The sequence below is a fragment of the Macrotis lagotis genome, chromosome 8, assembly GCF_037893015.1.
Source record: "Macrotis lagotis isolate mMagLag1 chromosome 8, bilby.v1.9.chrom.fasta, whole genome shotgun sequence".
NCBI lineage: Eukaryota > Metazoa > Chordata > Mammalia > Peramelemorphia > Peramelidae > Macrotis > Macrotis lagotis.
Genome location: NC_133665.1, coordinates 40,731,571 through 40,745,277, shown reverse-complemented (window position 1 = coordinate 40,745,277; position 13,707 = coordinate 40,731,571). Strand labels below are relative to the sequence as shown.

Below are 13,707 nucleotides of genomic sequence, written 5' to 3'. Positions count from 1 at the left end.
AATGGGTTTAAAAATGTATCATATCCTATAGAGAAATAGGGGGAAAGGGGAAAGAAGGGGGAAAGAAGGGACTGAAAGAAAGGAGGGCAAAAGTAAAAGTAAAGTTAAAGGAAAAGGAAAAATTAAAAAAAGAAGAGTAAAAGGGGAAAGGCAGATAGAAAGGCAAAAGGCTGATGGAAAGAAGGGCTGATTGAGAGGCAGCAAATGAAGTGAACCACTGGTGAGGAGGAATAAGGGGAAAGGAAAGAGAAAAGAATAAATGGGAGAAAATAACATGGGGGTGGATATAGAGTTAGTAATCATGAATGGGATGTTTTTTCTGTGTTTCTCATGGGTTTTCACCCTCAGTTCTAAATCCTCTTTCACAATATAATTAATATGGAATTATATTAAACATAAGTGTACATGTACAACTTTTACCAGATTGTTTGCTCCAGAGGAAAGGAAAGGAAGGGAATGTGACAGAAAAATGTGGAACTCATAAACTTGCAAATGGATCAGTGTTGAACACTACCTTTGAATGTAATAGATTAAAAAAAAAGAAAAAAACAATCATGAGGGATAGTACTTCAAAAAAGTCTAGAAAGACTTGCATAATGCTGAAGGAAGTGAGCAGAACCAGAAGAACATTGCACTTACTAACAGCAATATTGTGTGATGATCTACTATGATGGACTTACTCTCAGCTGTACAATAATCAAACACAATTCTAAAAGACATGTGGTGGAAAATACTATCTAAATCCAGAGCAGGAACTATGGAATCTGAATGAAGACCAAAGCTTACTATTTTCAATTTTAAAAATTCATTTTTTTAAATATGGTGAGTCTTTTTTTGTTTTTTGTTCTGATTCTTCTTTCACAATATGATTAATATAGATATATGTTTAACCTAGTTATACACATACAACCTATATTAGATTGCTTTCTATTGGGGAAAGAAGAGGAAAGGGAGAAAGGGAGAAATGGAGAAAGTGTGAAACTCAAAACATTATAAGAAATCACTGCTGAAAACTATCTTTGCTTGTAGTTAGAAAAATAAATAAAATATTTTTTTTAAAAAATGAATAAGGTAACAAGTAAAAGATAAGGTAGAAAGGGATAATGATTCTGAGTTGGATACATGTGGATATCAGTCCCAAAACTCTGGTATATTTAACTTTCAGAGCTCTTAAACCCTGGTATATTACATTGAGCATGAACATCTAAATGTATGAATACTGAATTTGGCATAGTTTTATACTTACTGGTGGGCCAATTAATTCAGGAAGTTCAGTAATATTCTCCATTCCATCTGTGCCATTAAGAATTGCCTAAGAAAGGAAAACAAAATGGATAAGAATATGGTATGTTTTCCTTTTTTGTGTTAATAATAAGAATGACTAATGTTTATATTGTGCTTTATGGTTCCTGAAGCCCTTTGCATCGATTATATCACTAATTCATCTTACAGCAAGACTATAAGTACAACAATAGTGTATACTATTATTATACATATTTTACAGATGAGAAAACTGGGGCATAGAGAAATTCATAGACTTATTCAGGATTCTGGAGCTAAGAAGTACCCAAAGCAAGATTTAAACTAAGGTCTTTTGGACTTCTAGTCTAAAACTCTATCCAGTTTCTATCTAGCTACCTCTTTGTTTTGTCTGTGATATTATTTTAATTAAATTAAATTTTATGAAAAACACAATCTTTGAATAATATACTTTAAGTCATTGCCAATTCATTGATGCCACTTGATTCTTTCAAGCAACTCAGTTATTTCATTTTCATAAATTTCTTCTCATCAATTTTTAATTCATTCTTATTTAATTGCATATAAGTCCTGATTTGTGCAAACAATGAATCCAATGAAGTGGTCTCAATATTTTAATTCTCAACATATTAAATTATAATTATATGTAAAATACAATCATTATTTCAGTCAAGTGGAAATACATAATGAAAATAAATTTTTATCTGTTTATTAATGCAACAATAGCAAAGCATAAGAAAACTATTTTTTATTCAATTATAAACAAGTATTTATAGAAAACAGTTTTCAAATTAAAAAATAAAAAATTTACTTTCATACATACAGATAAACCTGCACTGATAATAGAATGAAAACAACATTAGTGTCTTGGTCTTTAAAATATTTTAGCATGTAAGCTTTCTTTAAATCTTCATATTTACTGGTAGGTACAGAGAGTTTTATCCACTTCTTGGCAAATTTACATTTTCATATTCTTATATAATGAGCCAAGTATAGTTGAATGACCTGTGCCATTTTCTAAAATCAGCAATGCTTTAAACTCAGCATTGTTGTCCTTACAATATATTTCATTCCCTGGGGCAGAATTACTAGAATACAAGACTTCAAAATTATATTTAATCACCTATGATTTCTTATTTAATTCCAATAAACTAGAAGTAATTGTGCCCTCAGAGCATAAGAATTTAAAGACTGGTAAGTAAGATTTGTTTGTATTTTATTTTAAATGCTCTTCTGCATTGTCTCCTAATAGAAATATTAGGTAATCTTCAGATCTTCTTCAAGATTTTTTCCTAGAAATATAAGTTCTAGAAAATATCTGTTTTTTCCAGAATAAGGCTAATTTATCCACATTTGAAAGTTCGTTGATCAATGAATTCATTTTCTTTTATTACTTTTTAAAAATATCAAGACATTTAGCTGCCACTTACCCATCTACAATGGTCACATCTCTGGTAATAGTAGGAGGAGAAGTAGTAGTAGTAGTAGTAGTAGTAGTAGTAGTAGTAGTAGTAGTAGTAGTAGTAATAACAATAATAACCAACATTTAATTAGCACTTTACACCATGCTAGCCACTGTGCAATGATTTACAACTATTATCTCATTTGATCCTCACAACAACCCTGGGAAATAGATTCTATTATAAACTATATATTTTGCAGATGAGGAAACTAAGGCAAACAGAGGTTAAGTGATTTGCCCAGGGTCAAATACTCAAAATGTATCTGAGGCTTGATCTGCAAATTTGGTCTTCCAGACCCAGCACTATATTCATTGTACCAACCAGAATGTTCATTATAATATTATGTAATTGAACTTGATTTTTTTTAAAGAATTGAACCAACCAACACTAGGAGTAACATTTTTTTCCACTATTCATTTCACCTTAATTATCTTGCATTGCCTTAAATAAACTTGACACTTTTGTCTGGATGACAGTTCTAAGAGAAATGAATTTTTGATTGCAGTCCTCAACCCATTCATATAAAGAATGGTCCATTTCTATCACTTCTACTCCATGGAGTTATTTGCAAACCACAGAAAGGCTGATGCAACTTTGTCTTTTTCTTTTGTTTCACATGCATGTTGAATGTAATTCTATGCTATAGATTTAGAGAACATCTTGTTCTCATTCAAGTTACTAGGATATGGGCTTATGCTGTTTTGTTTTAATGTAATAAATTTCTTCTTTTCTATATATACATGCAATATATCCATCTAAAATATTTTACTCCTTGTCCATTTTTTTAGAGTTCTGAAATTAACATGATTGTTGGCAATATGGCACATAGCAGCACATCCCTATTCACACAAGATGTTAGACAAATACAGATTAATGTTACATATTAAGCATGTTAAAACTTTCAAATAACTCACATGTGTGATATTAAGTTTTGGCTTGCATTAAATATGACCTGGCATCATTTTATAATTCACACTAAATCAAATTTTGTATTAATCAAAACTGCATTAATCTCAATTTAACTGTATTTTGGTTTTTTCCTGTTTCATCTCTCCATTACTTACTCCTTTAATATCTATTGTTAGCTTAGAAATTGTATTTAGTTTAATGTCTTAAGATGGAAAATACTTCATAAAATATAAAGTAAGATATGTAGACATATGGAAGTATTTATAATTAAAGTATTTATGGAAGTATTTATAATTGTATCTTCTACTTAATGTACTTCTTGTTTCTTGAATTGTATCTTAAGTTCTTCCACTTAACCTACTCCTTGGCACATCATTTAGTCATCTGAAATTATTCAATAATTCCCTCATTCATTCCCATTCCATACCATTCTTCCCCCTTCTCCCCAAGTTAGCTCCCCATCCTCAGGTTATGACTTTAAATTTTAGAAGAAGATAGAGAACCAGACTCAGAATTAGGAAGATTTAGGTTTAAATTCTGCCTCTAACATAGACTGACTATGTGACCCTGGATAAGTCACAAAGCCTCTAAATGTCCCAAGGCAATGTCTAAAAGTATAAATCACTGAGCAGGGACTGATCTTATGTTTTTGTAGGAGTGACTTCCTTACCAGGAACTCTCTAACCAATAACATTATAGGTGTGATTCAAATAATTCCTTAGAGATATTCAGTGAATTATTTAAAATCTGATTCTGAAGCAATATATTCTAGTCTCTTCTTAATATTCTTCCATTCATTCCTTTATTAAATAGACATTTATTTATTAGGTATGTTTTATGTATAAGTCACTGTGATGGATGTCTTTGTTCTATTTAGCCATTCTATCTTGGAGATTTGGGGGTATGTAGACTCACCTCTAAGAGAACTTTTCTTACTAGAGATGTCCCTTATGTTATGGTGAATCAAAGAGATTATTCCAGGGCTAATACTCTGTGTATCTTTGAATTTGGTATCTTAGCAGTGACACTAGTAGTTGAGAGAGAAGGTGGTTCATTTGTCACTTCAACAGAATACCACAAAGTTATGTTCATATTGTCATACACATATTTCCCATTGCTTCCTATAGTAATAAAGCAAGTAGTTCTTCCCTTACCTTAGTCCTTCATCAGCCCTTATGTAAACATCAAATGTAAACTTTTTTTCATATGTCCTCTCCTTTACTTTCTTTCTAAGACTGCCCTTTTCAAATATTCTTCTTGATTTCATTTTACTTGGATAGAAATGGACTATGATTTTTGTGGAACCTATACTTTCCCAACATGACTCTAGAACTCACAGCTTCTTAGTGGTTGCTTTAATTTTTCTTGACCTGGTGGTATAAGGAAAGTTAGCACTGAAGTCCATTTTTTTGATTTAATTCAAAATTAAATCAAACATTAATTAAGCTGTTACAGTGTGATAGACTGCTGATGATGCATGCTAAATATGACAAAAATATTATTTTCTTTTTGCTACATTTGGAAGAAAGAGGAGTAGCCAGACAAGTAAGATCTTAGCCATTTTTGTGTTTTGTATCTATGCAATAGTTTAGGGAATCCTATGTACTCCTTCTTAGAATCGTGTTTTTAAGTACTTAAAAGAAAAAAATACAGTATTTCAAAAGAATACAAACATTAGTGAAAAAAATGGAAATTTCTTTCCCATCTAAGTATATGAAGCAACCCTACCCAAAATCTATCCAAGCATGCACAGACTCCAGGTTAAGAACTCCTGAGAGAAGAAAAGAAGATAACAATGAAGGGAAGGCAGAAGTATGTCTTCCCTTTTTCTTTGGTTAATCTTAGTGATGAGAATGCTAACAAGACAGTATTATATATATATTTTTTAAAGATGAGATGAGACCATTATAGTTAAGTGAAGGATAGATAGCTTATAGTGTTATCTGTATGATTTTGTTCAGCTCCCCTTCCCTTTCCTTTATTATTATCACTTTCTGCTACTTCTCACCCAATCTGTCACATCCTTAACTGTTCTCCTTTCTCTATAACTTATCTCCTCCCTTCTCTTAAGTGTTTTTCAAGCTTGGTCACAGAATACAACTAGCCAGAAGACTCAAATTTCAAGGATAGAAATAGATGGCCCGAGTGTGGGTTTTGCTTCTCTTCTTTCCACTACCCTACTACCCTAGAAAGAGTGAAGGGAAGTGGAAGGGAGAGAAAATACATGCATGTTAATTTTTTAAAAAATAATTTAAAAGAATAGGCAAAAAGATACTGAATAACAGATGGCTTCAGAATATCTTCTTGCCAAAGGTAGAAAGCCCATGTTCAATGAATACTTAATCAGTGAATGCATCAAAATTTTTTTAATCTTTACTTATTTCTGTATGTATTAAATGAAGGAAAACATTAAGTGAATAGTCTGAGATACTCACTGTGGTCACAGCAACAGTTCTTCCTGGTGGTCCTGGTGGCCCAGGTGGTCCTATTAAACTTTCTCCATCACACCCCTTTTCGCCCTGGTCCCCACCAAAAAAGATATCAGAGAAAATAGTCATCAAATTCACATTTGTATAATATAAATTAAAATGAAAGCCAGAATTAAATCTAACCACTTGTGCACTTACCTTAGGCCCTTGGTCCCCTTTTTGTCCTTTTGGACCCTGTAGAAAATGAAAAAAAATATAAATTTATTGAAAACCTATTATTCTTTCTTCCTCCACCTTTCTATTTCAGACCTCCATTATCTTTCTTCCAGAATATTGGAATGTAATTCAAACATCTAATATGAGATCTCCTCTTTAGAATTCATCCTACCCACACCGGCCAAGATAATCTTCTTAATTCATATGTCTGACCAATTCCCTTTCCTGCTCAAAAACCTTCAATGATTCACCATTGTCTGTAAGACAAATACAAATAACTTAAGTTTTATATTAAAGGCTTCACCAATCAGTATGCAGTACACTTATCCAGGCCTATTTCATAACTCTGTCTTTCATGCAGTCTATTCTCCAACTAAACTAGTCATTTACTGATCTTGTCTTATCCATTCCCATGAGACAATTTGTGTGACCCTCTCACACTGGAAGTAATAAAAGCAACCTGGATGGCCACTTTTCTTAGATTTTGATTTCTATTTTGAGTGGTAGGTTAAATTAGTTAATATCTTTTGATTTTAAGATTTTATGATTCTGTTTCTATGGTTCCATGTCCATAATTAAACCAATTATCTTTCCTCCCAAACTAGGTCCTCTCCATTCAAAATTGTACCAGAGCTGGCAAGAACCAATTATTAAATTTTTAGTGTGAGCATTTATACTTAGGAAATAAACAGAGTACTAATGAGGCTTGATCTATTAATTGGTTGTATAGACTTAATGGAGAAAATGTCTATAATAAAATTTAAATTTGAAAGTGTATCATATGCTTTTTTCCTTCAGAGAATTATCTGTTAAATATTAATAAGGCTTACCTCTTCCCTTATCTTTCACATTTCCAACAATGACTATATTATTCTCCAAATCTTGTAGACTCAAAACTTTAGAATTGTTTTGATTGATGTTTAGCCTGTCAATTTTTGCCTTAGTCAGTTTTTGCCTTTTTTGTATTGCCATAATGTAGCAGTGTATCTTGCATATAGCAAGTACTTAATAAATGATTGTTGACTTGACTGGTCTCTGATGGGTCTTCATAGCCTTATGCCAAAATTACTACAATATTCTCCAAACCAATCTCCCTTTCCAATCTTTTTTAATTCATATAAACATTGACCTAGATAAATCTTTCCCTAATAATAATTTCATCAAATATTTTATTAGTTAAAAAAGACTAATGACATCCTATTGCCTCTATTAAATCAATTTTGTATTTATTCAACTTGTTAGTTCTCTCATTGTTGCTCTATAGAAATCTTTTAGAAATTAGATATTTGAGGTTATCTGCAATATAACCAAGACCCCACATGAATACTCACTTCCAGCTAACTTTGCTTATTAACCTTTATATAGATATGTCATTCTTATCTCTGCCCCATTTGTTGGAGGTATTCTCTTTATATCTTCCTTTTTTATTTGCCTCCTACTATCATACCCAATTCTATCTTGTTTATGACATTTTCTCTTGTTTATGACATTACTGAACTTGATTGACACAGTTGCTTTAAATTATTTTTGCAGATGATCCAAATATGAGAATAGCTGATGTGTTTGATGATCATATTAATAGTAATCTATACTTTATAGTACCTTAATATTTACATAGATCTGGGAAATAATTGACAGGGATAAAAATAAAATAAGGGAATAGACAAAAAAATCATACATTGTGGTTAAAATAATCATTTGTAAGATAGAAAAGATTTGGCTTCTTGAACCTGTGCATTCAGCAGTATAGGGAGTTCCTAGTTAGAGAGTTTCCCTATGAATGGAGATCACGGTCTCTTCGCTTCTTCTTATAGAACCTCAATCTGAGACTCTGCAAGTTAAGTAAATTTGCTCTTGGGTCACACAGCCAGTAAATGTCAGAGCTGGAACTTAAACTCAAAGTTTTCTGACCCCATGGTCAGCTTTCCTTCAATTATACTATGCTGCCTCTCTTCTTTTTCTTTCTTGTTTCTTTTGTAAAAATGTTATTTTTATCTTTAATTTATGGAACAATACAAGTATATCCATAACTGCAAATCTATTATGAATAATTTTCTGTTTCATATATATATATATATATGAAACAGAGTTATCATGTAAATTTCCTTCCTCCTATTTTTTTTAGAACAATGAATCCTGCAACCTCCATCCTATGGTTCTAGCTTGACTCTCTGGAGTTCATAGACAGTATGTCTTTTTTTCTAAACAACACTCTTTGTGCATTTGAAAACAAGGAATATGTTTTCTTAAAGCCTTCTCTTTTTCAGGCTAAACAGTATCTGAATAGTCAGGGTTCAGGACCTGGCCAGGAGTAAGATGCATATAATTACCACACTGAAAAGAGAAGAACCAGTCAGTGGATAATCCCAGAGCAGTGTTCCTTGGGAAGATTGCTTTGTCAAGAATGTCCATATCCTACAGATGACTAGAATGACTCCTCTGAAGGAATTAAGTTAAGATAAGGAAGGAGTTAGAAAGAACAACAAAAAAGGGCTTTGAACTTTTTAACTGGGATTTTATGCACATGGTGGTATAGGTCCCTTGCATGATGGATGGCATGACTATTACACTAAATTGCCTCAGGTTTTTATGCTGGCTTGGATTAACTGTTTATAAACTCTTCCAGATGCAAAAATAATAAGTTCTTAGCCACTTGACAGGAGTTTTATTATCTTAGTTGAATCAGACTAGAAACAACTCTGGAGATTAGCTTCTACCTAATTATGGGATACCTTCTTAGATCATCTCTTCTGTGTGTATAAAAGTGAGGAATTCCAGATGAGGAAGAGAAAAAGGAAAAAAGAAAAAGGAAAAAGAAGAGAGATTTGTCTATCTTGGAACGAGAAAATTATCAGGGCCAGACTCTACAGTGTCTGATCTAAAGGGCATTAATCCAGGTCAGTTCTCCAGGGATACTTAAGACTTAAATTTTACTAGCTTTTGTCTGCTTTTCAGGAGACAGATGCATCATAGATGTTTTCTTAAGCAGCTCAGACTATGAGCTTGGGAATTAGATTTGAAACTAAAGGATCAGATCAAATAACAGGATTGCTTAATTAATATTTATGATTGGGAATGTTTATAAGCAATTTCTGGTAATTTTTTCCCCTAATTATTAAACTATTTGTTGATGATGGAGTTATCAGGAAAGCAGTTAACCACTGAAAGTATGTATGTATATAAATGTGAGTTTCTTGCTGGTCCACAAACCAAATATACTGCTTACATGGCTTTCATCCTGGGAAAGAAGAGATGACATTGACCAATAAACTGCTTTATGGGTTTATCATGAAAATTTGCCTTCTCTGCGTTATTGGGGTTATAAATCCCTCCTGGCAGTTAACAGAACCTATATTCTTATATTCTGCACTGTTGTTCTTTCTCCATTAATATTTAATAACCTCAAAAAAGGGCAAGTGTTTTAAATATTAGAGTAAACTATGGGAAAATAGAAACTAAAAACAGAAGCACCTTGAAAACTGCAACTTGAAACATGCTTCATTTAATTCCTACAGACAGATGTATTTTTTTTTTTACTAGAGTGCATTTTGGACAATCTACCCATCATAAATTAGATGATACCTTTCATTTAGGGCTTCAGATTTCTATGGATTCCTGTCCCCTAAATATTAATGGTGACTTCATGGAAATTACACACCTGAGAAAGTAGAGGCTTAAGTAGGCAAGTTATTTAAAATAACTATTGAATTATGAACAAAGCCAAGGTTTTCCCCTTCTTTCCATTTTCTTTCCTCTCCTCAGCTTCCTGTCTCCAACTCTTAAGTTCTATGCACAGAGATTCTATTTCTGAAGAGATCAGGTTACTTTGAATTTTGATTTTTTTTAGGTTTTTGCAAGGCAAACAGGGTTAAGTGGCTTGCCCAAGGCCACACAGCTAGGGAATTATTAAGTGTCTGAGGTCGGATTTGAACCCAGGTACTCCTGACTCCAGGGCCGGTGCTTTATCCACTATGCCACCTAGCTGCCCCTGAATTTTTATTTTAAAAATAAATTCACATTTGGCATTGTTGCTCCTGCAGTTTTGGGTTCATTCAACAATCTGATGCTTCCAGAGCCTTCTATATCCTAAGAAAAGAGAAAACACGATATATAATCAAACAGTTAAAACTACTTATTGATTGTGTTTACAATTTTTCCAAAATTCTCTTGCCTAGGACAGCTAAACAGTGACAGGCACTAGTTTAGGTGACTAGTCCTAGAATGTGGAAGAGCACATAATATAATAGATAGAGAGCAGGCTTTAGAACCAGGAAGGCCTGAGTTGTAGTCATCTAACACACACACACACACACACACACACACACACACACACACAGTGGTTATGAGATCCTGGTAAGTTATTTAATTTTTTCAATGCTTTAGTTAACTCTCTAAATTCTATATTACAAAGAAGATGTGATCCTGAATTGGCAGAGGAAGTTTATTCCTTATACCAATGAAATCAAAGTTCTAATGCCTATACATATCCTCGTATCACTCGATTGAACTCACCAAAGAGTAACTGGAATATTATTGGAAGATAAAGATCGAAAGGTTATTGGAGATAGACTATTGAGTATCTTGAATGTTACATTAAAAAAGTTATTTATTTAATAGGTACAGGGGAGCCCTAGAAAGTTTTGGAGAAAATGTATAAGTTCCATGGTGTTTGTATGTATGTTTGCATTCATGTAATGTGCATATGATGTCCGGTAATATAAAAATAATATACAACAATAAATCTCATCAAAATAAAGATGACTAGATCTTTGTCTTGGGGGATGAGTGGAGAGGGGAGAGAGACTAGAAAGATATAGTTATAAACAGTTAAGAACTTTATTATCAACATGAGGGCCAGAAATCATTTTAGTCTCTATCATAGCTGACCTACCATTACTGGCACACAAGGGTAATGTTTAGCAGAAATATTTGTGAAAGAATAAAAACTTCTCTTTTTTTCTGATAGTTTAGATTAGGTGCTAGATGCAAGAGAAAACAGACTTGAAGTCAGGAAGACTTGAATTGGAATCCTGTTTTAGACCCTTACTAACTATATGACTCTAAGCAAGAGACATCTTTCCTCTCAGCCGCAGTTTCACTTGTAAAATGAGGTGGATTGGATTTGGCCCCTGAAGTTCCTTTCAGTATTAAATATATGACTGTCTGATTGTGGAGCACTTTGGCACATTTTGTGATTTGCAAAAAAAAAAAACAAAATAGATTCTGACTCAGCTAAAGCCATGGGTACAGTATTTTATGTTCTCATGGGGATGTCTCTCAGTATATTTCTCAAGATGCAGAAATGTAGAAAGGTGCTTTGTGTTATCTTTTCCTTTCCTCTCACATATGTGTGTGATATATATGTGCATAGGACCTTCCTTATGGCTGGGGGTCAGGTAATACAAGAAGACTGTACTTTGAGTTAGAAGAGCCTGTAGAATGGATACCTGGTTTGAGATACTCAATGAATGACTAAAAATGCAAAACCAGAGCTCAAGTAAGATATCAAGATGGGATATTTTCAATTTGGGATCATTTGTATAGGAGTAATAATTGAAATGATAATAATATTTATCTTGAATTTTGAGCCTGAATGTCAGCTATCATTGGCAATATCATCATCATCATCATAGTTAACATTTATAACATTCTTTAAAATTTGTGACATGTGTGAGTTATCTCATTTTATCCTCAGAATCACCCTGGAAGGTAGGGTACTACTATTATTCTCATCTTTTTACATAAGGAAACCAAGGCTGACAGAGCATTAGTGACTTGCCTAAAGTCACACAGCTAGTAAATTTAACTTAAGCTGGATTTGAATTCAATTCTTCCTAATTCCAGGTCCAGTTCTCTACCTACTGCACTACCCCAACAAGTTATTTTCTAAGTGTTTTTGAGTGTGTGTATATTGTTTATCATATTTGATATCATGTCAAGAGAACTAGAAGAAAGCTCTCACTAAGCACAATGGGTGAAACTTCTGTGGAGGACATATGGGGAATATGGGTGAGTATGGATAAGATTTATGCCAAACAAGTAGGCATGAATGGGTTGTGATATATATCAGAGGAGGGAGTTCCCACATTAATGACATCTCGATTTTTGATGAATTGAAGTTGTCCTTGGGTTGTCTAAAAGATGAAGGTATCAATGTACATCTACACATAGGTATTAGGTAGAGCAGCAGGGTAGGGAATGCTCCAGATAAGGGATTGAAATGACTTCTCTCACTCTAAATAAACCATTGGATCAAAGCTAGGAGAAGATCCATGGACTTCCATGTAATTCCCTCTTAGCTAGTAGCAAAGGGGTTGGAATATTACACTTGGAGTCATGAAGATTGGAATTCAAATCCTCTTTTACACACCTTCCAGTTGTGTAACTCTGGACAAGCCATTTAAATTCTCTTGACCTCAGTTTCCTTATCTGTAAATTGGAGGTAATAATTGCACCTATCTCACAGAGTTGAGGTGAGGACCAAATGGGAAAATATGTGTAAAGCCCTTCCCAAACCTTAAAGAGTTTTGTAAATGCTAAGTCATAATATTATTAATAAAGACAATCAAGCAAATGGTCCTTTATTTAAATCTAGAATAAGGAGAAGAGTGTGAATGAGACAACTTTTTCCGGGTTCTCCCTGTCTTCTCCTTCCTATCTCCTTCCTTTCCTAGGAAAAACAGGGGTTATTTGGGTAATGTTTGTGGTTGAGGTTGACTAGATGATACATACAATATAATAATAACAACCATGATAACAGTTAGCAATAATAACTAATGCAATTTAACATGCATTTATTAAGCATCTATTACATGTGATGCATTATACAAAATACTGGAGGTACAAAGAAATGAAATGATACTAGTATTTAATCTTGGTTTGAAAATACTTTTTAAAAAAATAATGACCCTATGTGGTAGTGACTATAAATGCTTTTATCCCTGTTTTTTTTTTAAGATGAATGAACTGAGATTCAGAGATATTAAATGATTTGGCCAAGATCAAGCGTAATAATTGTCAAAGTTAGAACTTGAACCCAGTATTTTTGACTCTAGTTATTACTGTGCAGAGAAAGTGTCCTAGATAGCCCCATTCATGTTTCCTTCTCTACCTAACCCTTCTGTTCATATATTCCCTATACAATTTTGTCAGACTAAAATGGTTAAGTCTCAACTTCTATGGCCTTAATCAAATCTGGAAGACAGTAATATAAAAAGCTCTTGTCCATGGTACTACAGAATAGATATTATTAGTCATGGAGGTCTCATGGGAGTAGTACCCTGTTCTTAAGTCTAATCACATAATAGCTAAAGGATGGATGCCCATGGTTAAGTGGGGGGGGGGTGATTCCCATTGCATTATCCTTGCAGGAGAGGCACAAAGGAATTTCTCTAGGCATAGTGATACTTTAAGATTCATGATTTTATTCA

General features: G+C 33.2%; 1 protein-coding gene across 2 annotated transcripts in view; it reads right to left on the bottom strand.

The window, feature by feature from the left end:
* Positions 1-13,707, bottom strand: part of COL15A1 (collagen type XV alpha 1 chain) — a 274,055-nt gene that overhangs the window by 84,090 nt on the left and 176,258 nt on the right. The window contains exons 15-18 of one of the 2 annotated variants that reach the window (XM_074196725.1): positions 10,295-10,363; positions 6,260-6,295; positions 6,068-6,151; positions 1,247-1,312 (exon numbers count right to left, since the gene is read on the bottom strand). In XM_074196725.1, coding sequence (XP_074052826.1) covers positions 1,247-1,312; positions 6,068-6,151; positions 6,260-6,295; positions 10,295-10,363 — 255 coding nt within the window. The remainder of the gene's footprint in view (positions 1-1,246; positions 1,313-6,067; positions 6,152-6,259; positions 6,296-10,294; positions 10,364-13,707) is intronic. The other variant, XM_074196724.1, reaches the window with a different exon arrangement.